Consider the following 23454-nt stretch of genomic DNA (forward strand, 5'->3'; position numbering starts at 1 on the left):
CGAAATGGTCCTCGGTCTAAACAATCGTTTATTTGACGTTAAAGCTAAGGATAGAAATGTAATTTCATTTACTTTTCCTTCTCAGGTGTTCCTTTTCATCTCAGTTTTTGGCTTCATTTACAGAACAAAGAAAGATAACTCCTAAATCCTAAAATCTCAATTCTCAGCGATGAACAGAGAAATGACAGCCATTTGACAACAACGACAAAAGGCAAAAGCACTTTGTTCTAATTTTGGGGTTCACCGACTAAATTAAGAACAAAAGCAATCGATGAATGAGTCGAAGAAAGCACTTCACCTCAATCGGATCTGGAATCTCAAGGGAGCCAACACCAAAAGGCAAAAGCAATCGTCGGTCCTCGAGCTCTTCCAAGAAAACTGCTCCAAAATAGAGAGCGCTGTGGTGGGACCCGACGGCAACGCTGGCATTGGGTGAGGCGTCGGAGTGGGACTGGGCGGCGGCGCTGGCATTTGGTGCGGTGTCGGAGTGGGACTGGTAGGAGGTGTGGGTCTAGGCGGCGACGTTGGCATTTGGTGTGGCGTCGGAGTGGGACTGGGCGGCGGCGCTGGCATTTGGTGCGGCGTCGGAGTGGGACTGGTAGGAGGTGTGGGTCTGGGAAGCTCGCCATGGAATCACCTCCGAGTGGCTTTTGGTGTGGGAATGGGGTGTAGTGTCGGATTCGGGTTTAGGGAGGGTTTGGGCATGGGTACATTGGAGTCTATGAGGTCTTGTTTGTTTCCTCCCAAAAAGAAATCCAGAATCGGAGCGCTAGGGTGAGCACTAAATCACCGGACCAACTGGCTCATCTAGCTCACCGCCGTGCACATCGCTCAACCCTGTTGTCGATGACTGCGTAGCATTCTTCGACTCGTTCCGTGACCGCCATGTGCCACTGGAGCTGCCTTCGTTCCTCTACGCGGAGTTCCTCGGTGGCGCGATTGCTCTGCTCATAACCCTCCACCGCGGCGATTTCACCACGAAACAACTCTTCGACGACGTTTTTTGAACGGGGCAATGTGCGGCATCGGTGATCAGTTCAAGCCGTCGTGGCCGCAGGATTTCACAATTAGCGATCAGTGTATTATTAGGGAAGAAGATGAGTGCTATTTGATTTTCCTATTTTGCCCTTGAAAGTAGACGGAAAAACAGACTGAGGACCATTTTGGTTAACGTTTGCATAGTTGAGGATGCAATTGGACAATTTTTAAAGTCAAGGACCAAAGTGGTGAAATCCTCATAGTCGAGGGATCAAATCGGTAATTAACTCTAAAAAAAAATTACCTTTTCATTAAATTTTACCAAAAACGAAACAAAAATTATAATCGAATGATGAAATTAAACACACGCTAAAAATCATTTTTTAAAGACTAATTAAATCATCTCTTACAGTGCATTAATGCTTGGCACTTCTTTCTATATATATACATATATCATATCATGCTATATTGCTATCCATTCTCTTGCTAATCTTACCACCAAGCACTAACTGTTTACTGTTCCATATATACCCTCTCCCCACCTTCCCTTTCATGGAGTCTCAATACCTTCACACCACACTTCTTGCCCTGCTTCTGCTACTCCCAATCTCGATCTGCATTGCGAAGAAGCCGCCACCGCCGTGCAATTTCCCCGCCATTTTCAATTTCGGCGATTCAAACTCCGACACCGGCGGCTTGTCGGCGGCCTTTGGTCAGGCGGGCCCGCCGCATGGAGAGACGTACTTCCATCACCCTGCCGGACGATACTGCGACGGCCGTTTGAAGATTGATTTCATCGGTAAGTGCAGAATTCATTAATTTTCCAGATTTGAGGGAGAAATTTTTGTTTCATTTTTCTGCATTATTGATTAGGGATAAGAACAGAGTCCCGCCGACACTCAACTCTCTTGTCTACTTATTTGAATATACTTTAAATAGAAAGTTTTGACACGCTCTGATTGAATCAGAAGGAAGAAATTTATCATAATTTTTTTTCCTTCCTTTAATAAACTGGAGTTTTATTCCTGAAAGTGCGATGAACATTTATGGATAAAATGCCTTGACATTTATTGCATCGCCATTTTTTGAATTTCGTTAGTATTACGGAGTATTTGGTTTAGATTTGTTTAACTTCTAACTTTTGACTATTTCCTGTAAATTATTAGTATTATTTATAAAAAAAAAAAACTAAAGATTGAAATTACCAATAAACTATTCCCTTTATATTATTTTATTTATCATATGTATTATTTGTTGATTAGAATAATTCTCTTTTTTTTTCACTTATTTTTTGATATTTTTAAATAGAGTAATTCATTTTTTGTCTTAGATTCATAAGTGATAGACCACTTTTACTCATTCTTTTTTAGAGCATCTATTTTTGGTCTTAGTATTGTTGTGACATGACTATTTTTGGTTATTCGTTGAAATGTTCTTAAATACAATGACATTTTGATTTTTTTTTTATATAAAGTGGATTGTCCCGTTATATTTTATTTTTCTTCTTTTTAAAAAGAAATTATAATTGAAGACATAATTTAAGCGGTTTTGTTCATGGGGTACCAAAAATGTTCTATGCTAACTAAAGTTAATTGTCATCTATAAATTTAGAGCAAAAAATGAACTGTTCATTTATACTTTTTCAAAGTATTGTAGCACAAAGACCACTAAGGCTCGAGCTCATGACCTCCCATATGGGAGAGTCACTACAACTGATTCTATTACATTGTAGTATCTGTTCATTTATATTTATCTTTTACAAGTTTAATATAGTTTTTTAAATATATAACTTTTATATATTAACACTAAATTAAATATTATAAAACAATACGAAGTATATTGTGAATGACTCGAATGGAAGTGGAACAGTTTATAGCTACTTTCGCAACCTATTGAAACATGCTGAAGCTCGAACCTACTCTCTTCAATATGAGAGTATAAATCAAGTGCCACTAAACCACAGTGTTCCAACGGCGTGCATACGGAAATAATAATTTCTGTGAAGAAAGACAAGGTCCACTAAACCCAATCAACCCAAAATGGTCCGTAATGTGGGGGAACCCCGAAACCTCACATCACATGCCTGCTGGCTGCTGCTATAGTGCTCATCTATGCCTTCAATATTACTGTGACTTGTATTTTTATTTTTATTTTAAAAAAAAAAGTCTAAATAGACTTAAATTTTAATCCATTATCCATTAACGTAATTCGTTATCAGCTAAATGTTTGCTAAATTTTCAGCGGAGAGGTTAGGATTGCCCCATGTGAGCGCCTTTCTGGATGCTCTGGGATCCAATTTCACGCACGGAGCCAATTTCGCCACCGCCGGATCAACCGTGAGACCTCAGAACACCACTCTCCACCAAAGCGGTTTCAGCCCTTTCTCCTTAAACGTCCAGTTTTACCAGTTCAGCGACTTCCACCGCAGGTCTCAGATCATTCGCCGCCGCGGTGCCCCTGTATTCCGGGGATTGATGCCTAATGCCCACCATTTTTCCAAAGCTCTATACACCTTCGACATCGGCCAGAATGACTTGACCGCCGGCTACTTCCTTAACATGTCCACCGCCCAAGTTAGAGCTTATGTTCCTGATGTCTTGGATCAGTTTAAGACCGTCGTTAAGGTACTTATCCATCGATCATCAAACTCTTTTAGTTCAGTTATATACATGCATGAAGTTTCCATTGATGATAGAATTGAATGCCCTGTTGAGCATATAATAAAAGTGAAAATAACACTTTTTAGCATGAGTTATATATATCACGTTTTTTTAGTCTAAATTATTCATGTATCCACTTTAATTTTTCAATTATTTTAAACATAACATTTTCTTTACTTTTTTTTTATTATTATTAAATTGACATCTTTACTCTTAAAATAAGTATTTCATTTATTTTTAGAAAAATTACTATTTTGGTCTCTAAATTGTTTTGTAATTGTTAATTTAGTTCTTACTTTTTAATTTGGTCGAATTGACCTTCTAATTATTTTAATTTTGTCAATTAAATTTCATAGCCATTTGTTTTGGTAACTAATAGTTAGCTGACGGAATAGTGACTATGAGATTTAATTGACGAAATTTAAAACAATTATTAGAGAGTCAATTTAATCAAATTAAAAATTAAGAACAGTTGCAAAACAATTGATCGACCAAAATAGTGATTTTTCCTTTATTTTTCTTCTCCAACAAATTATTGCAAATGGTCTGATTGATGTATGTTCTTTTTCATTTGTGGTCCTCCGTATATATAAGCAATACTTCTTTGGAGAAGAAAAATGAATACAATACTTAGTTTTAAGGGTAAAACTGTCCATCTAACATAAAAAGGAGAAAAAAAAAACATTTTGAAAATAATTGAAGGACTAATGTAGATATAAGAATAATTTAGAGAAAAAAAACACTATAAGCATATAATTTAAGAGAAAGACATCGTTTTTTTTCTATATAAACATATATGTGCAACCTAACTATAGATCATATTAAACTTTTAGTTGAGATAAAGAACATGCTTCAATTTGTTCTCTGTTTAAAAATTCAGGATATATATGGACAAGGGGGTAGATATTTCTGGATACACAATACTGGTCCCGTGGGGTGCCTGCCGTACGTGATGGACCGGCTGTTGGTATCGGCGGCACAGGTGGATAAGGCAGGATGCGCCGCTCCGTTCAACGAGGTGGCGCAGTATTTCAATGGTAGGTTAAAGCAGGCCGTGCAGCAGCTCCGGCAGGATCTCCCGCACGCTGCTCTCACTTATGTTGATGTTTATTCAGTCATGTATGATCTCATCTCTCGAGCCAAACAACACGGTAAAAATACTATACTCACTCTTTTTATTTATTTTTGGAAAAATTACCCAATTTTAGTGGCAAGTCTCATTTTTGTTCATAATTAACATGAAGTTATAACCAATATAATTGATGTGATGGTTCAGCACCATGTCCTTTAAGCATGAAGTTGAGAATTTGATCTCCACCCATGTGAATGGAGCAAACCATTTGACCAGACCAGTTCCTTACCCCTTAGTATGCTGACTGTTGAGACGAAGGATTAGTCTTCTGGCTATCGGCCGGCAGGATACCTCTGGGGACATACAAAATTATTGTTGTCTCTTTAATTTATTTTAATTAAATGTAATTTTGTGGTTTATGTTTTGAATTGCTTGCAGGGTTTGTGCATCCACTACAGGCGTGCTGTGGACATGGGGGGAAGTATAACTACAATATGCATATTGGATGTGGAGGAAAATTTATGGTGAATGGCACAGAAGTATTGGTAGGAAAAGCATGCAGAGATCCATCGGTTAGGATCAATTGGGATGGCGTACATTATACAGAGGCTGCTAACAAATGGGTTTTCGATAAAATCGTCGACGGCTCCTACTCCGACCCTCCGGTCCCCCTAAGAATGGCGTGCCATAGGTTCAAGTGAAGCAATCAAACAATTCAAGTGTTTGAGAATGAATTGAAGGTGCATGTGTTTTAGCATTTTGGTATGGGTTTTCAATTTCAAGAGTTCGTTGGCCAGAGTCTTTGATGCGCTAGCCGCTAGGACAGTAGGACTAGGATATAGGAGGGAAGAAAATTGTTTTAAATTGTGATTGACCTTTGATTTCTTGGTAATCGATCTTATTTAATGGATAAGAAATTTTTAGCAATGCTTGATTCATGAAATAATTTTGAAGGGACGAAAGATAAAGGAAAAATGATATTTTCTCTCTGAGCTATGTGCATGTAACAAATTTTTTCCATAAGTTATTAAACTGGGCGATTCTTTCCCCTCAGATATTTTAAAAGTGACGGTTTTTCCCTGTAATGTTAAATTGACATTTCTGCTTTTAAAAATAACTATTTCATTTATTTTTCTTCTTCAATAATTTGTTGGAGAAGAAAAATAAATGAAATAGTTATTTTTAAAGGAAAAAATGTCAATTTAACATCACAGGGTAAAATCACCACTTGAATAACTCGGCGGAAAGTGCTATATACATATAACTTAGGAGAAAAGTGCCATTTTTTCAAAAAAGATATTTCATATCTAATAAGATAGGGTAAATTATACAGTGGACATGAGAGACTGTTACCATAAATATATATGGATAATTAATCAATTATAGGTGAATGAAATTGTCATGTTCTTATTAATTGACTGATTTTATGAGTATATATATATATATGAATAATTAATAAAATAATAAATGAATAAAATAAATGATTTTACTAAAATGCTACTAAGTTTGGGCGGGAAAATTTGGGAGGAGGATATTGTTTTTATATATAGTATAGAGTATAGAGTATAGATGTGTACTAGATAAACGAAATAGAATGATAATGGTAATTATAATTAAAATTATTTGTGTTTTTTGTTCGGAAAATTAATGAAAAAGTAAATATTTTTCTCTTCTACTATTAATAAAAGTAAAATTCACCCTTCAACTTTTCCAAATAAAGGATAATTTTTTATTGAAAGACCGGGAACATAATTTTCAATTTAGTTGTATGTTGGCATTGTTGGGTATATATATCTAGCTGTACTGCAATATAAGTTTTCTTTACTATTTCCTTTTATATATTCTATATTAATTTCATTTTAGAAAATTATGAGAACAGTGGTTGGAATTTTAACTAGTTTCCCTCCATATACATGCAAGTTTTGTTGATTGGAATCTCCACTTTAGATAGAGAATATGTTAAGGCTGTCGTTGCATTTGCCCCGCATGTGTCATTAACACTTTAATAAACAATTTTTGAGGTTAAAAAATAAAAATGGTAAGGAATGTCAATGTCATGGAGATGGGCTTTTTGTTCTTTTGTTGTTGCTTAGAATTCAGGCTGCTTTTATGGATATGGTTGCTGGTACATTAGGGCATTAGCTTTAGATTGGAACCAAAAAAAAAAAAAAAGTCTTGAGGTAGGTAACAACTTTGTCACACAACCGTATCAACAAACAATCTATGTAGTTACTACTTTTGGATTTTCTTAATTAGTATTAGGTTTGATTTAAAGTTGGTGTACTTAACTGTCTTTTGAAAGAGCTCTCCCTCACTTTCCATGTCTAGATAGAGTACAATGTGGTCCTATATTTTGGATGCCTGTCACTACAAGTGGTAGACTTGGTAGACATGATGAGGATCAATTTTAAGTGAGACATTTTGTGTATATTTATTACGGAGTATTTGTTATGATTATATATATTGTGTATTTATCGTATCCATAGAAGAATATACATAGTCTTAATTTGAACTTATCAAATTGTAAGTTTCGTGAATTTATGAAATGGTGTTGAATCGAGTGAGAGGACTTAAATAGCTTAAGCATGTGTATGGTTGGGAGTTAAATGCTGGAAAAAAAGTAAAATTTCGACCACTTTTCTGTATGTTATTGTAAGTTTCGTGAGCCTAATCAATACATGTCTAGCTCATCAGATCAGATGAGTTTGGCCCGATTTGAGGTTAGCCCAAGATAAGTTGGCCTAAACGATCATGACTAGCGATTTATATCCTGGACCAGGATCCACATATCGTTATGGACCATGCATGGATTAAAACAACAGTGTACAAAATTAATACTCGAAAGGTATAGAATTTCATATCACAAACACAAAAAATCACAACACAAGATGCATAGCATAGCATTATGGACCCAGCTAAATTGAAAAGACAAGGTATAACTCGTAAGGTATAGAACTTCATAACACAATACATAAAAAATTATAACACAAGACACATACATATGTTATACATTTACTTATTTTTCAAATTTGATTTAGGTACATAATTTGTGTTCATAGGGTCGACTTATCCTTGATTTGGTCGACTTATCCTTGATTTTTTTAAAAATAAAAATAAAAACAGAATACATTCAAATATTCAATAACAATGCTTAGTTTTTTTTGAGGTGAAATGCTTATAATAATAATAATAATAATAATAATAATAATAGTAATAATAGTAATAATAATAATAAAAATAAATAAATAAATAAATAAATAAATAAAAAATACACATGGCATCCCAATCGGTGCAAACTTGTTGTTAACCTGCTAAAAATGCTAATTGCTCTTTTTTGCCGGTTTATGGATGAATTTGGAGCTTATTCGAGTTCGGTGGCTTAATTGTTATCCCCAAATAGTTCAATGACCTATTTGTACATTTTCCCAAAATATAGTTGATAATTTGAGTAATAATTATTGTATGATTAATATTATTAAAGTAATTTTTAGATATGATAAATTACTAAATATAATTATGATAACATTTAATGAAAATTTAAATTAAATCAAGTTTATTTATTATGTTACTCTAATATATGATGTCAACCTACATTATTACCATATTGAAGAATATAAGAAAAGATATTGTGTATGAATGTGTATAGTAATAATAATGAAAAAAGATAACAGAAGTTATCCCGATAAGGATATTTTTTTTCAAAAAATTGTGTAGTACAATGAATTAACAAAAAAAATTGGCATAAATCAATAATATAACTTTTGTGAGTTATATTTAATATTTGTTATTTGTTGCATTAATGTATGATTGGTGAATTGTGTGGTGTAGAATCATTCTCTGGAACTCCCCTGATTTTAAGTGTCTTTAATAAGACTCTATTGTAACAGTCTTGAGGTTAATCATACATTTTGAATTCTCATCTGGTATCATAATTGAGATTTATTATGTTTATATATATATTGCCATAAATTTTAAAAAATTGTCATAAATTTTAAAAAAATTTAGTAGGTACAAAATGCCAAAAGCATAATGGATATTGCCTGAGAACTTTAATCAATGGAATCTTGCAAATATGAAGCTTTTGTCTGCTTGCTACTCTCAGTAGCATTACTACTCCCATTCAAAACAGTCGTTTGTTCCAGTAGCTGCACTTTTCCGGCCATTTTCAACTTCGGCGACTCCAACTCCGACACCGGCGGTCTCTCTGCCGCGTTTGGCCAGGCTCCCCCGCCCAACGGGGAAACTTTTTTTGGTGCCCCCGCCGGCCGTTTTTGCGACGGCCGCCTCATTCTTGATTTCATCGGTAAAAATTAAATGAAAAAGCTCAAGAACGGAGCGATCTAGTAGTTTCTTGATGTTTACTGGGCTAAATTGGTTCTTGAATTGCTTTTATTTGTTTTTTCAGCTGAAAGCTTGCGGTTAAATCGTCTACATGCGTTTCTTGATTCTGTGGGTTCTAATTTCAGCCATGGGGCTAATTTTGCAACTGCTGGATCGACTATCAGGCCTCAGAACACCACCATTTCACAGAGTGGGTATAGCCCAATCTCATTGGATGTTCAGTCTGTTCAATTCTCAGACTTCAAGACAAGATCTCAGGAATTCATGCAAACAGGTAAGGTTCAGGTTGTTGATTGATATGATACTTGAGAATTGAAACTTGACATAATAAAATTTGAATATTTTGATTCTACAGTATAGTTCTGCAGAACCTTTTAGCTTATATTTGCCAAATTTTGTCAAAAGTAGAGGCAAGTAATCATAGAAAAATGCTAATGGCTTCCTGGCCTAGTGGCAAGATGAAGGATGGTGGTTGGTTAGGCTGTTGGCTTGATAATGTTATAAGTTCCTGTCTTCTTGGTTTGAGTTAGCTATGAGCAACATACACTGATTTACCGTGGTCTTTTGCCGACTAAGGTCACAAAACTGGGCCAACATACACCCTCGAGTAGTTGTTGATGGTTTCCCTTGTCGTTCAAAAAGAAAAGATGGAGGATGGTGGTGTTTTTAGAGCTTGTTCTGAGTTTGGTGTGATAAGATGGTATTTTGCCGATTAAGGTCACAAAATTGAGGTTGTTGTAATATTGGTCTTTATTGGTGCATAAAGTGATTATAATTGTATTGGTATCTTCATCAGCTTGAAAGATTGTAATACACTCTTCAATCACAAGCACATAATATGATGGCACTACATAATAATTCAAGAATTGAAGTAAAGAGTTTGATGTTCTAATATGTAGAATGATGTTTCTGTGGAATATCAGAGAGTATATTTCGGAATTTGTTGCCAAAGGAGGATGACTTTTCTGGGGCATTATACACCTTTGATATTGGGCAGAATGATCTCACAGCTGGGTACAAACTCAACATGTCAACCGAACAAGTCAAGGCATATGTTCCTGATCTTGTAGCTCAATTCTCCAATGCAATCAAGGTAAGAACACAAGAAAGAAGTAATCAATTCTTGAAATTTTTTATGTTTTTTTACTTTTTAAGTGTAAGGATTCATCTTGAACAGAATGTGTATGCACGGGGAGGAAGGGCGTTTTGGATACACAACACATGCCCCGCAGGTTGCCTACCGTATGTTATGGACCGGTTTCCTGTCACAGCAGCTCAAATCGACGAGTTTGGATGTGCCACCCCCTTCAATGAAGTTTCAAAGTACTTCAATCTAAGGCTAAAACAAGCCGTGGTAGAGCTCAGGAAAGAACTCCCATCGGCTGCAATCACATACGTAGACATTTACTCTGTCAAGTACTCCCTCATCACTCGTGCAACGAAGCTAGGTACAAAATTTTCACCTTACAAATTGAACTCGGGCATAACTCCTGAAACTCACGAGTTTGGTAATGAATGGCAGGCTTTGAGAACCCGTTCTTGACTTGCTGTGGTCACGGTGGGAAGTATAACTATAACAGGTCAAACAAATGTGGAAGCAAGAAGATTGTGAATGGGAAAGAGATAGTGACCGCGAAGTCTTGCAAAGATCCATCAGCTCGGGTTAGTTGGGACGGGGCTCACTTCACCGAAGCAGCTAACAAATGGATATTTAACCAGATCGTGAATGGTTCGTTTTCAGACCCTCCACTGCCTTTGCACTTGGCTTGTCAGAGGATGGAATAACTACTACTTCTATCATAGGGGTTTAGAATTGAGTAGAAGTATTAATAATTTGAAGTGCAAGTTAGAGATGGTTTGTTTAGGCAAGTGTAAGTTCATTCTCTCAATTACATATTTACATGTCATTGCATGTATGTCTCTTAATTATTCACCAAGATAGCTATTTTCAGCTCTTCGACTTAGATTATATGGCTTCGATTGAGACTTCGACTGAGATTATATTCATATATACAACGTATAAGACAAGAGAAATACGAGTAGGTGAATAGACAATTTTATCCATTCATCAAAATTTGATGAAATGACCAACATTGGAAAGAATTTGAAAGTTAAGGAACCTAAACTGTCTAAATTAAAAGTCAAGGACTAATTTTGAAAAATCAACATAGTCGGAGGACCATTGCTAGAATTTATAGTCTTCGAGTATAGTGATTTTACTCAATTTAGTCTTAAATTAAATGACCTTTTGTGTGCTCAATTTAGTCATCGACTTTGGTACCAAATTTGTACACAATAGGGTAAGTTCATTGATTGGTTGATTTTTTATTTATTTATTTTTTATTTCATTTACATTGTTTTGATCAAGGGAAAATTCATATTTTTAAAGAATATAATGGTGAATGGATAGTTGTGGATTTGTGGGGTATCATGGGATTGACATGCGCATGCATATCATACTCGACAATTCATGTTCAATAATTGCAATCCCAGGTTCAAAGGAAATAATTTCGTTTTGATTTCTTTAAATTTTAACCATTTGCTTTTAAAAGCGTTAGATGGAAACTCATATTTCAAATTATTCAATTGAAAGCTCGAGTTTTATTCCGATATGTTAATTGTTGTTTTTAATTTTATGATTTGAGTGGTGTGTATTTGTATTTTTGAGACATTAATATGCCTGCTTAATATTTTTTTTCTTCACTTCAACAATAAAAAAAAATTGTCGTTGTCACAGTCCATTTTGTCCACATTTTCACAGATTAATTGGAGTAATTGACAAGTCGTTTTTGGCTTGTGTTAGGATCCAATGGACCAGTACTGCACTCATCCTCAGAAGACACATAATTGAACGCATTACCACACCACCAAGCTTCTCTATGGAAAATGATTTTTATATATACAGTATAAAAAAGAAAGAAATGCACTTACTAATTAAATACAAAAAAACATAAATTCAAAGTGTTATGTAACGAGATAAATATTAAGAGGTAAATATTCATATATAAATTTAAGGGAACATAAAAGATAGATTTTTTTTTGTCCCAAATATTGTCTACTAAACTATTGAGCTAAACTCGAATAAACTAGATGATAGATTTCTCGTTGGGGAATTAGTAGCCAAATAAATATAAAAAAGTTATATTGTCACACTCAAAATGTGAAAGAAAAATGTTCTATCAAACAAAGTACATGTTATCCGTGTACCAAATAAATATCTATCATCTAAAAAAAAATAATAAATAAAAGAAATAAAGAAAAGTAGATATCCTAGATTTGAATTGGTAAAAGTCTTTCAAGTCCCTGTGACGTGTTTTTCTTCTTTGAGAAAATGCGTGCAGACTCCGCCCATTTTTTCGTCTCTAGTTTCTACAATAAAACTAATATTTAAATTTCTAGGAAGGGTCTATAATTCTCTACGGGGATTAATTTCTGTGTTTAACTTTTTAAGTACACTTAAAAAAAATTAGTTTTTTTTTTTTTTTTTTTGTTTACAAAAATTCTGTGTAGAGTGTTTTCGTTTTCCATATATATATTAATTAAAAATAAATAATTTCACCAAATACTTTGTGATTTGTTGACATTAATGTTAACATTCTAAACAAAAGATCACAGGTTTCAGTCCTATCTCAATTCAAGGGATTAATTTTTTTATAGATAAATTGTCATTGTTGGAAACACAATAAAATTCTGTAAAAAGTTAAAAAATTATTCGAAAAATCCCTATAAATAATAATTCAAAACTCAAATTAATTTCAATTTATATACATTTACCGGATCCTATGCCATGAATTGATTTCCTCTTTAAATTGTGTCTCGAACAGCTTAATTAAACAATTGTCTTTGGGGTTTCAACATTCTCTATTTATTCTTACAGTAAAAAATTACATATTTATTGTGAATTGTTAAATTGCAGACAATAGTTGTTCAAATTATGAATTTTCAGTTAATATATTATTATATATTTTATGTACATTCAATTTATTTATAGGTGCATAATTTATTAACTGCAGATATATAGTTTAAATGTCGTTTTGGACCGTATTGTGGACCGTGGTCCATGGTATAATTTGCGAGTTACTCCGTATTATTTTACCCATTAGAAGCAAATCCATGTTTGCTAACTATGCATTAAAAAAAATCCTATAGTACAGAGCTACAAATCATGATAATTTTATTTGGTTTAAATTTTCACGGTTATTACCAAAAAAAAAAATAAAAAAATAGACTTGACATTATTAAGCTCCAGAATATTTTTGTTACCATAAAAATTATGGATGCAACATTATGATTTATGACTACACAATTTAATAACATATTCCTCATAAATTATCATTCTTTAGCAACATTATTATGTTAATACTTCTTCTCTTATATGAGTACAAAATTTAATTAGAGACTAAATTAAATACGGAGTATCTATTTAGAAGGAAAATGTATTTATTTCAAACTTTATGGGAAAATCAATATTTTTAAAATGGGAAAATAATTTTTTTTAAAAGGAAAAAAATGGTCAAAATTGAAGTAAATTCTTCTCCTTCCTTTTCCCTCTGCATCTCTCTGTGCCACTAACAGAGTCTTATTTTCTGAACTCAAAGACTTGAAGATTTCTGTTCATGAACTCTTCTTTTTCATTCTTTGATTGCTGCCAGCTATTCAGGTACTTTTCTTCTACTCACTGTGTATATAAAGCATGTAATTTACACATAAAAAGCAGTAACATGTTTATCCTGCATGTAATGTTTTCTTACAGCATCTGCCATGCTCTAACAACTGTGATGCGAATTTAATTGATTATGGTATTGTTTATTTCATTTGAATGATGGAGATTTTGAAGGTCTTGGTGTGTACGTATTAGTTTTTAATTTTCAGCTTCTATTTTAAGCTGTTGCTTAGCTTAGGAGGTACCAATTGTTGTGAAATGAAGTTAAACACATATAATCTGTTCTTGGTGCTAGTTGATTGTGGTGCTGCAATGGATGTGGAATATTTGTTGTATTGAGGTGTGGAGTTTTGGGTTTTTTTTGTAGTGTAAAACTTACAAAGGTTATTGTCAAATCAAGCACTTACCATTACTCTAAAAGTTATAACTAATAACTAATTAATAGCGAATGCTCAACTTTATTTCGATATACTTGGGTAACAGTCAACATCACGTTTGGATGGTAGGATGTTAGACTCAGTTCTCCGAGCCGCAACGTAGAAGTTATTTTGAAGTTTTTGATAATTTGGTTATAGGTTTGATTTGTGTTTCTTATCGGCATTTAGTTTGTGTTTTTGATAATTCATAACGTTTTTTGCTATTTTATTTCCTTATACTTGCATAACAGTCAAAGCCACTTTCGATGGCAAGATGTTAGATTTGGCACGGCCCAACAGTTATTTTGAAGTTTTTGATAATTTTGGTTATAGTTTTGATTTGTGTTTCTTCCTGCCATATCTAATCCACCCCTCGGCAATGTAGGAAATTATTTGAGGGATGCGGGGAAGCTGCTGTAGCTATCTTCTGGTAATCTGGTTTATACAATGAAGAATTTTGGACACTGGTATGTTAGTTATATGTGGCTATAAGTGGTTGCTTTTCTCGAGATTTCACCGGTGCTGTTGTATGTGATGCTATTGCATCTTCGAAATTTTTGCTTCTTTTTTCCACAGCTCAAATGGTAAAAGGCAAAACGAAACAATGAAACTTGTTGTCGCAGTTTCCATTGGAGTAATTTTTGGCCTCTTTATTGGGTTCTCATTTCCCGCACTCTATTTAAACAAGGTAGAGCACTTCATGTTTGTGTATTTGTCTGTCTCGTACATAATCAGATGATTGTTTGTCTTCTTTACTTTGTTGTTCTAAGTGTTTCGGGTAATTAACTCACACATACCGTGCTTTGTGCTTCGAATTTGGTAGGTAAATGTCACAGCAAGTCTCATTAACAACGTAGATGATAGTAGCAGCTTAACAGAAGATCAAACCGTGATGGATCCTACAAAGGTACATCATATCCTTTCTGAAACAACAATTTATCTTCTTTTTTTTTTGCTGGATTCATATGTTTCTAATGTAGTAAGGTTATCTCGGATTTGAAGAGACATTTTAACATTAGGAATTAAGGTTGTTGTCTGCTGGTGTTGGTCAGATATGGGTTCCATCAAACCCGAGAGGGGCAGAGAGATTACCGCCAGATATCATTGTCCCCGAGTCAGACTTATACCTCCGAAGATTATGGGGTGAACCCAGCGAGGCAAGTATACTAACACTTAATTTCCGTTTTTATCATCTTATTCGTCCTCGATATAGTTAACTTTCGAGGTATCTGATATGCAAGCTAGTCCATGGTTAACTTGTCGATAGTCTTTCTTGTTTGACATGTAAATTAAGTTGTTATCCATATCTGCAGGACTTAACAACGAAACCGAAGTATTTACTAACACTCACAGTTGGTTATAAACAGAAAGATAGCTTAGATGCTGTTGTGAAAAAGGTTAGCTTTTTTTTTTTTTTTTGTTTCTCCCAAGTCTCCCCGTAAGTTCAATTGTACGTGTTTCTCTGTTCTTGATCGAGAATACGATCCTTGAACAGTTTTCAGACAATTTTACCATCCTGCTGTTTCACTACGATGGCCAAACAACCGAATGGGATGAATTCGAGTGGTCCAAGCGGGCTATTCATGTGAGTGCTCATAAACAGACAAAGTGGTAAGGACTAATGTATAGTTCAAGTATTTATTTATAAGTTCAAAGTGTATATATCTCAATATCATCATAGTCCAAACATTTCTGCAAATTTGTCTAAGGTGGTATGCCAAAAGGTTTCTGCATCCCGATATTGTTGCCTCGTATGAATACATATTCATCTGGGATGAAGACCTAGGAGTTGAGCATTTCGATGCAGAGGAGTAAGTTAATAGTACTCGATCACAAGATTTTAATCCGTGGCTGTTTCCTTTCGGGATCTCAAAATTGACTCCCCGGCCTTTCTCTGCACCTGCAATTTCAGATACATAAAACTTGTGAAGAAACACGGGCTGGAGATTTCGCAGCCCGGTTTGGAGCGAAAGAATGGAGTTTGGTTGACGTGGGAGATGACGAGGAGAAAAGCTAACAGTGAAGTTCACAAGTAAGAATGTCATTGGAACATCATATCAATTAGTCAATCACACAACACGAATTTAATCACGTTTTGACAGTTCTATAAGTCGATCTAATTTCGTGTCATCAGGGAAACCAACGAGAAACAAGGCTGGTGTTCTGATCCTCATTTGCCTCCATGTGCAGCGTATGAATCGTTAACTAGCTGTCTGAAATTTATATGCTAGTAGCCTCGTGGAGGAGTAAAACTAAGCTCGTTATATGGTTCTGATTTTAGATTTGTGGAGATCATGGCTCCCGTCTTCTCTCGAGACGCATGGCGTTGTGTGTGGCATATGATTCAGGTATACATGGAAGTCGGGGTCGAACGAGTAGCCAAATATGCTTCTATGCTTAGCTCCTACTATGGCACAACTATCTTGCATCTTCATAAACATCTTATGTCTTGACTCTTGAGTATAGAGCTAATGAGCTTGTGTGAATTGTAGAATGACTTGGTTCATGGTTGGGGTCTTGACTTTGCCCTTAGAAGATGCATTGAGGTTAGTTCCACTCTTACCTTAGTATGCACAGAGAAAATATTATAGTTATCAGAGGAGCTTACCGCTTCAATTACAAAAAATTTAACTGAGAAGTAACAGTTTACTGGAAGTGGTATAGTTAGAATGGTTCAACTACTCTAATCTTATCGTTATCGCTTGTAGCCTGCTCACGATAAAATTGGAGTGGTTGATGCTCAACCTGTTGTTCACCAAGGGATTCCTTCACTCGGGAACGAGGTAATAACAATATATATACACATCATGCGCACACATAAATATTATATTTAACGTACAATATAATAGATCAAATCATCATCATATCGTTCTATCTTTTATTCGTTCTTTTTCCCTTTGTTTTTTTATAGGGACCGGAAAAGGGTGGGAAGTACAAGTCGAGACTGGTGAATGATCTGAGATGGTGCTTTCTAAAAACATTGGAAATTAAATTATGTTAAAACTTAATTAGCTTTGTTTACTTTAATTTGCAGGTGAAACAGAGATGTAGAAGTGAATGGCAAACATTTCAAGATAGGGTAGCTAATGCAGAGAAGGCATACTATAAGGCAAAAGGAATTCAATTTCCAATTAACTTCACATCATCAGCTCACTAGCTACCTTTCATCAAATATACCAACTTAACACAAGCATTGATATTTGGTATTATTGAAAGTATACACAATATGACAATATTGTACGGAATGATGCAACTTAAAAATTAACGAAATAATTTTATTTTATCTTATATCTTATCTTATCTTATCTTATCTTATCTTATATATAATAAAGCCAGATCTTTTGAGAAAAAAAAATATTTTTATTTTCCCGCTCAGTGAAAAGACGTAATTTTGATAGATTTGCAAGACATTAATTGTGCATTTATGGTATTTACATTTATTGCAACAAACAATGTAGGCTTACAAATTCTAAAATTTACATTTTTGAATTACAAATGACTTTTATCATCTACAAGACTAACATTAATTGATTGAAGATGAATATAAACTTCAAAATTAAATCAGTATTTACATGAGCATCTATACATACTTCAACACTATAAATAAGTCATTATACCATAACTAATACTACAAGATTTGTTCTTGCAACAATCAATTAATGTTGGAAGTGGCAGAGTACGTGAGGATGGTCGTGGCTTGAATTGGGTGAAGATTAGCCATTCTTTTCCAGACCATCTTAGATCTCTTATGAAGCTTTATACCGTGCAATCTGAGAAAGATGAATATTTTTGAGAGCTGGAGAACTTTTATGTTTCCTTAGCCTTTATTTCTGCCTTCAAATCTGTAATTTGCACCACCTGCATGTCAATTCAACCATTTAATAGTGATTGAGCTAATATAAACCACACAGTGTTAGTAAATGCACCATTAGGGACAGGGGAGTTCTAGTGTATTATTTTGGGTGTGTGGTGTGTTTTTTGGTGTTTTTGTGTATTTTCATTGTGGTGCGTTTTTTAACATTGAGTGGTGCATTTTCTAATATTGAATGGTGTGAACCGCACCGACCATACGGGAAGGTGCGGCCACATTTGAACATATATATACACACACACACACACACAAATATAAGGGGTTACTATATATGGGGAAGGGACAACTGCCCCACTGTAGATCCGTCCCTGGTTATATACTCTCAAATATTTGTACACAAATGTCACAACAAAATTGAATTCATACCTTTTTTTTTTTTCCTCCTTGGCAGAATTTGAACCGTGCAAAGTTTCTCAAATTATTTTAGATTTGTAGTATTTATATACATGCAAAATTATATTAAGGAATAAGGTGCAAATTGGTCACTGAACGTAATCTGAAAATGTAATTAGGCCACTGAACCAAAAGAAAATGCAATTAGGCCATTAAATACTCCAAATGTATGCAATTTCGCAGGTTACTATCCATTTTATCAGGTTGCCTGCTTAAGTAGATGATAAGTTGACATTTTAAAATAATTTTTAATAATAAATTTTTAAAAAAATAGAAAATTTAATTTAAAAAAAATAGAACGCTAAGTGGACGTCAGCCATCCCGTTCTCCAAATTGGTTCAGTGACTTAATTGCATTTTCATGTTATGTTTAGTGACCAATTTACACCTATTCCTTATATTAAATACGAGCATAGTACAACGTACAGTATAGTTTTCTTATAAAAGAGAAATTACAAGCCAAATAAATCTGGCTTTTAGTACGCATTTGCGGAAACAACTACACCCCATGTTACTTTTCCTTATTAGCAACTACAGACCACGTGCTCTTATTGGACTGCACTTCGTCGTAGTCGTCGGAGTAGTGAATGTTGGAGCTGTGGCCAACACCATCAAAATATTGGAAAGCTTTTCTCCATTTGGGCTTCACCTTCAGGCCTAACTTCTCATGCGTGTCTTCGTTGCGGTTCTCATAGTGACTGAAGTCATCTTCATACTTTTCCTTAACATTGAAACCCCCATATAACTTCTTATTTTCATAGTACTTGTCTTTGTTGCGGTTGTTATGGTCGCCATAGTCATCTTGGTACTTTTCCTTGTTTCCATCGTATTTGTCTTTGTTGCGCTGGACATGGTCATCTTCATATTCTGACTCGACATGATATTTGTCTCTGTTGTGGTGGCCATAGTGGCCGCCGGCTGGTGGAAATCGAAGAGCCCTAAAGAAATGATGAAGAACCATATTGATGATTTGATGAAATTGAAGATTTTCTTTTCCTTGGGTTGGTGAAAATTGAGTGGTGAATTATATTCTTTATGCAATGGGTTTGAAATTGATTCCAAAAGATAAGAAAGACAGCTTAATTAGATTCTTGTTCAAAATTCTGCGCAACATTATTCAAACTGCTTTTGTTTGATTCCCATTTAATAAATTCTTCCTCCTTTTTTTGGGGAATAACTCATACAGACCTAGTCTAGCTAATGTCTCACAACCACCCTTTTATTTCTGGAAATAAAGACAACCCATCCCAATCACAATCTTGATGGGAATTGAAGCCAATTTGCTGCCTCATTTTCCTCTCGTACAACAATACTTTCCACAATTTAAATTACCTCTTAATATTTATTTCTTCAATTTTTTCTTCTCAAAAGATTGAATCCCCAACTCCACTGACACCACATGTTCCGATCTGACAAAACATTTGGAATATTTATTTTTTCTTGACATAAACTTGTGGTGGCCTGGGTCGACCAATTTGACTAATGAATATAAAGAGTAGTATTTGGTGAATTCAAGAAAAGAAAATAACATCATTTTTCTAAATACAAAAGTTATGCTAGATAGCATGTCATATTTTATTAGTCACTCAACGCTGGGGTGCATAAGTAAATCATTCTATAACACAAATACAACAAATAAGAGCTCTTTTAATTTGCAATGATATCTATATTTTGGAGCTTAAAATGAGATTAAATAAGGGGTAAAGTGCAAGTAAAATGTGTACAAAAACACATCCAAATATAAACAAAACTTAATTGCAACCAATACGACAAAAGTGAAATACATCGTGATAGGAGTTATTGTGCACAAATTTTATGGGTGAAACAACATCCTAAGGATTGTGGGATAGATGCTAAGGAGATCGATATAGTTTGTGATAATACATGAGTCATAGTTATCACACAAAATCATGTATTGCACTCAAAGAAGAAACACACTGATATAACACATCACTTTAATAAAGATCAAGTAGGGAAAAAGAATGTGAAAATATAGTATATTCACTCTAATAAGTGGCCGGAAAATATTATAACCAAACCTTTTGTTGGTAGTGAATAAGTCGATGTACAAAAATATAATATATATATATATGTGTGTGTGTGTGTGTGAAAATATTCTAACCAAACCTTTTGTTGGTAGTGAATAAGTCGATGTACAAAAAAATAATATATATATATATATATATATATATATGTATGTATGTATGTATGTATGTATGTATGTATGTATGTATGTATGTACGTACGTACGTATGTACATATGACGAGAAGAGGATTTTCAAACCTGAGGTTATAAACCCAACGAAGACAAAGAAAGATCCAATTCGTGTGTAACATACACTTTCATTATGTATGAAATCAAACGTATTTCCCCACCAAAAAAAAAAAAAAATCAAACGTATTTCCTATAATAGCATGTCAATATACATTATTGCCATTGAAGGATATAAGAAAAATATTGTGTATGCATGCGCATGGTAATAATAATGAGAAAAATAACAAAATTTATAACGGTAGGGATATATTTTTGTTCAAAAAGAATTATATATACTACAACTCTTATAGCATAATGTATAATAAAAAAAAGTAAAAGAAAAAACGGACATAAATTAGGACTTATTATGTTTTTAAATTATAATAGCTCAATTATTTTGATTAAACCCTACGTGTAAAGCTCATGTTTAGTTTGTTAATTATTTTCTTTCCTTTGTTATTGGCAAAATAATTTTGGCTGCGGCAATTTGCAATTGGCTTTGGGTTTAAGAGCTCTTCAGCTAAATTATTAAAACCTAACTGTTTGTTCAGATTGCTGGAATAGCTCAGTTGGCTAGAGCGTGTGGCTGTTAACCACAAGATCAGAGGTTCAAGCCCTCTTTCTAGCGAAAGGTATATTTATTTTGCAATTTTTCCCAGAATTGAGTTACAGCTGATAGTAAAAGGAGGTAATGAATGCAAACACATACATTGATATATGACGTAATTGCATATACGGCCTATTTCAATTAAATTTTATTTCTCATATTGTACAAATATGCACATATTTCATGAAATGAGACTAATATAATTGATTTTTTTTTATCAAGTCCATTTAGATTATACATAAAATTTTGACATATACTACAATGTTTTGTTATTATCTATTAGAGGTAATCCTCGGTCTCTTGACACTATTCGGACAATTATTACTATATGTGTTTTTGACTTATCATCAATTCCTTTACCATTTGGTCATTATCAACCATATATTCGGTTGGTATTACTTTCCGTGAGTACGTCTTAGTATACAAAATTACTGAACCATTCAATTGTTTTAATTATATGACATTTAATTTCCACTATTTGGCCTTTGCATTTTCTGGGTCTTCAAGTCGAACTTCGTCTTTTACTCTTCGGTTCTTCAAATCTTCAAACCATTTGGTTCTATTGACTTTTTGGACCATAGACTATCCAGTTGGTCTACTTTGCAGATTGAACTAGTATCCGGCTGTTTTACTTTCTAGGTGGTATAGTTCGCCATTTAGTATGACTATGTGGATATGACAACGAAAAAGTTTCTAAGTCTAAAAATTCAAAAGTGTTGGGACTTAATTTCCTACCACGTTTGGTATCATCATCTAGAGGGAGGAGGGGTGGAGGGGGGTTGAATAGACTTAGCTTGTTGAATTTTAAAAATCTTTTTGAAATAAGATGACTTGGGGATTTAAGACTTCCACACTACTCCTTAGAGTGATTTTGAAATGCTAATTACTTAGTCAAAAGTGTATTAGTGATTACGCAGCGAAATAAAATTTGTTAACTCTTTTTAACATTTTAGGCACTCCTTAGTCTTGTTAAAAGATATTCGCAGTTTGTAATGCAATATGTAAGTGTAGAAAGTAAATGCAGTAAAGTAAATGTGAGATAGAAATATTTATAGTGGCTCGACAACTACTTACTCCACTCTTCTCTTAGAATACTTAGGAGGTTCCACTAGTATTTTCACCCTAATACAAGTTGTGAAAACTTGTGCTTTGATCATAAAGCTAGCTACAAGTCTCAACAGGTTTTCATTAGTCCTAAACTTGCTGCTTTTCCTCTATCTATTCATCCAAGTAGAGATTGTTGTTTGAATACCAAAATTGTTTTTCTTCACCAACTTGGTTGACTCGACTTGAGGTTGCTCTTGAATGTGCTTGAGTTGTGTTCTTGATAATGGCCTTAAAGCCTTAGCTTTTACCTATCATTGGTCTACTAGCTAGATCGCACTTGAAAGCTTTTTAATTTTAACTCTCTTGTATACCTGCTACATCTCATAAAATGACCAACACCTGTTTCGACTTGAAATGAGGTTTTATAGACTCCTTGGATTTTTTCTGTTGGAGGGAAACAAAAGTCTAATGGGTAGTCTTTGTCAATTGTGTAATAACCTGTGGTTTATGTATGGTAGGGCATCCTCAATAGTGAATTTTTTTTGTGTGGTTTTGAGAAGTTTTTGCAGGTGTTATTAGGAAAGAGAAAATGTGGGAGAAGAAAAAAAAAGAAAAGAAAAAAGAACAATACTGAAATTTAAAGAAAAAACCAAATTAAAAAAAAGGTTGTGAAGAGCAATAACGTGCCTAGTAGGTGCGTGCAGTGCACGCGCTCGGTTGGACGCATGGTTGCAATTCACGCGTGCGCATGGTTACTTATTTAAATAAGCAGTGGGATCCATTTTTCTGGGAAAAAAAAAACCATGTCTTGTTGGAGACTTCTTTGTTTTTCTTCTTTCCTTATTCTCTCACTTCCACCTTGGACGCATTGCTTCAAAAACCGTGTAAAAATCCTCCAAAATATGGTATTGGTACGGTGATACCCTTAGATTGTCTATGTTGGATTTTCCAATCGTTATCTAACTTGAGGTCCTTAAAACATGGCTTTTTGGCTTGCTTTTTGTCTTATAGCCAAAAGTGGAAAATCCATATCGATAAATGTGCCTAGGCAAATTTTGAAACCTTGGGTCTCTTTAAGCATAATACGGTATGGAATGTCCTCAATCACTTCACTGACATGTGATTGTGCGAATTGTAGCTTGACTATCCAGAT

General features: G+C 34.3%; 3 protein-coding genes and 1 non-coding gene across 5 annotated transcripts; all 4 read left to right on the forward strand.

Annotated features, from left to right (window-relative positions):
• The first annotated feature begins 1443 nt into the window (after positions 1-1443).
• LOC116004929 (GDSL esterase/lipase At3g26430-like) lies at positions 1444-5637 on the forward strand. Its single transcript, XM_031245130.1, has 4 exons — positions 1444-1777; positions 3220-3602; positions 4519-4789; positions 5149-5637. The coding sequence occupies exons 1-4, from the start codon at positions 1531-1533 to the stop codon at positions 5409-5411; spliced, it is 1164 nt and encodes a 387-aa protein (XP_031100990.1). The 5' UTR covers positions 1444-1530; the 3' UTR covers positions 5412-5637.
• Positions 5638-8728: 3091 nt separating this feature from the next.
• LOC116004266 (GDSL esterase/lipase At3g26430-like) lies at positions 8729-11020 on the forward strand. Its single transcript, XM_031244241.1, has 5 exons — positions 8729-9013; positions 9116-9325; positions 9975-10144; positions 10229-10499; positions 10574-11020. Exons 1-5 carry the CDS (start codon positions 8767-8769, stop codon positions 10834-10836), a joined length of 1161 nt encoding a protein of 386 aa, XP_031100101.1. The 5' UTR covers positions 8729-8766; the 3' UTR covers positions 10837-11020.
• A 2561-nt stretch (positions 11021-13581) lies between these two features.
• LOC116004683 lies at positions 13582-17418 on the forward strand. Of its 2 annotated transcripts, none has more exons than XM_031244831.1 (15): positions 13582-13711; positions 14516-14597; positions 14707-14818; positions 14954-15037; positions 15183-15287; positions 15444-15527; positions 15608-15741; positions 15840-15941; positions 16043-16162; positions 16265-16321; positions 16412-16478; positions 16623-16676; positions 16839-16913; positions 17042-17077; positions 17165-17418. In XM_031244831.1, exons 2-15 carry the CDS (start codon positions 14578-14580, stop codon positions 17285-17287), a joined length of 1173 nt encoding a protein of 390 aa, XP_031100691.1. In that variant the 5' UTR covers positions 13582-13711; positions 14516-14577; the 3' UTR covers positions 17288-17418. The 2 variants fall into 2 exon arrangements, with proteins under 2 accessions (XP_031100691.1, XP_031100693.1); XM_031244833.1 differs by having other exon boundaries at positions 15626-15741.
• Positions 17419-21201: 3783 nt separating this feature from the next.
• TRNAN-GUU lies at positions 21202-21275 on the forward strand. Its single transcript has one exon. It is a non-coding gene; the product is annotated as a tRNA-Asn (tRNA).
• Positions 21276-23454: the final 2179 nt, after the last annotated feature.

Source organism: Ipomoea triloba, chromosome 14 (assembly GCF_003576645.1).
Source record: "Ipomoea triloba cultivar NCNSP0323 chromosome 14, ASM357664v1".
In the NCBI taxonomy this organism is placed as follows: Eukaryota; Viridiplantae; Streptophyta; class Magnoliopsida; order Solanales; family Convolvulaceae; genus Ipomoea; species Ipomoea triloba.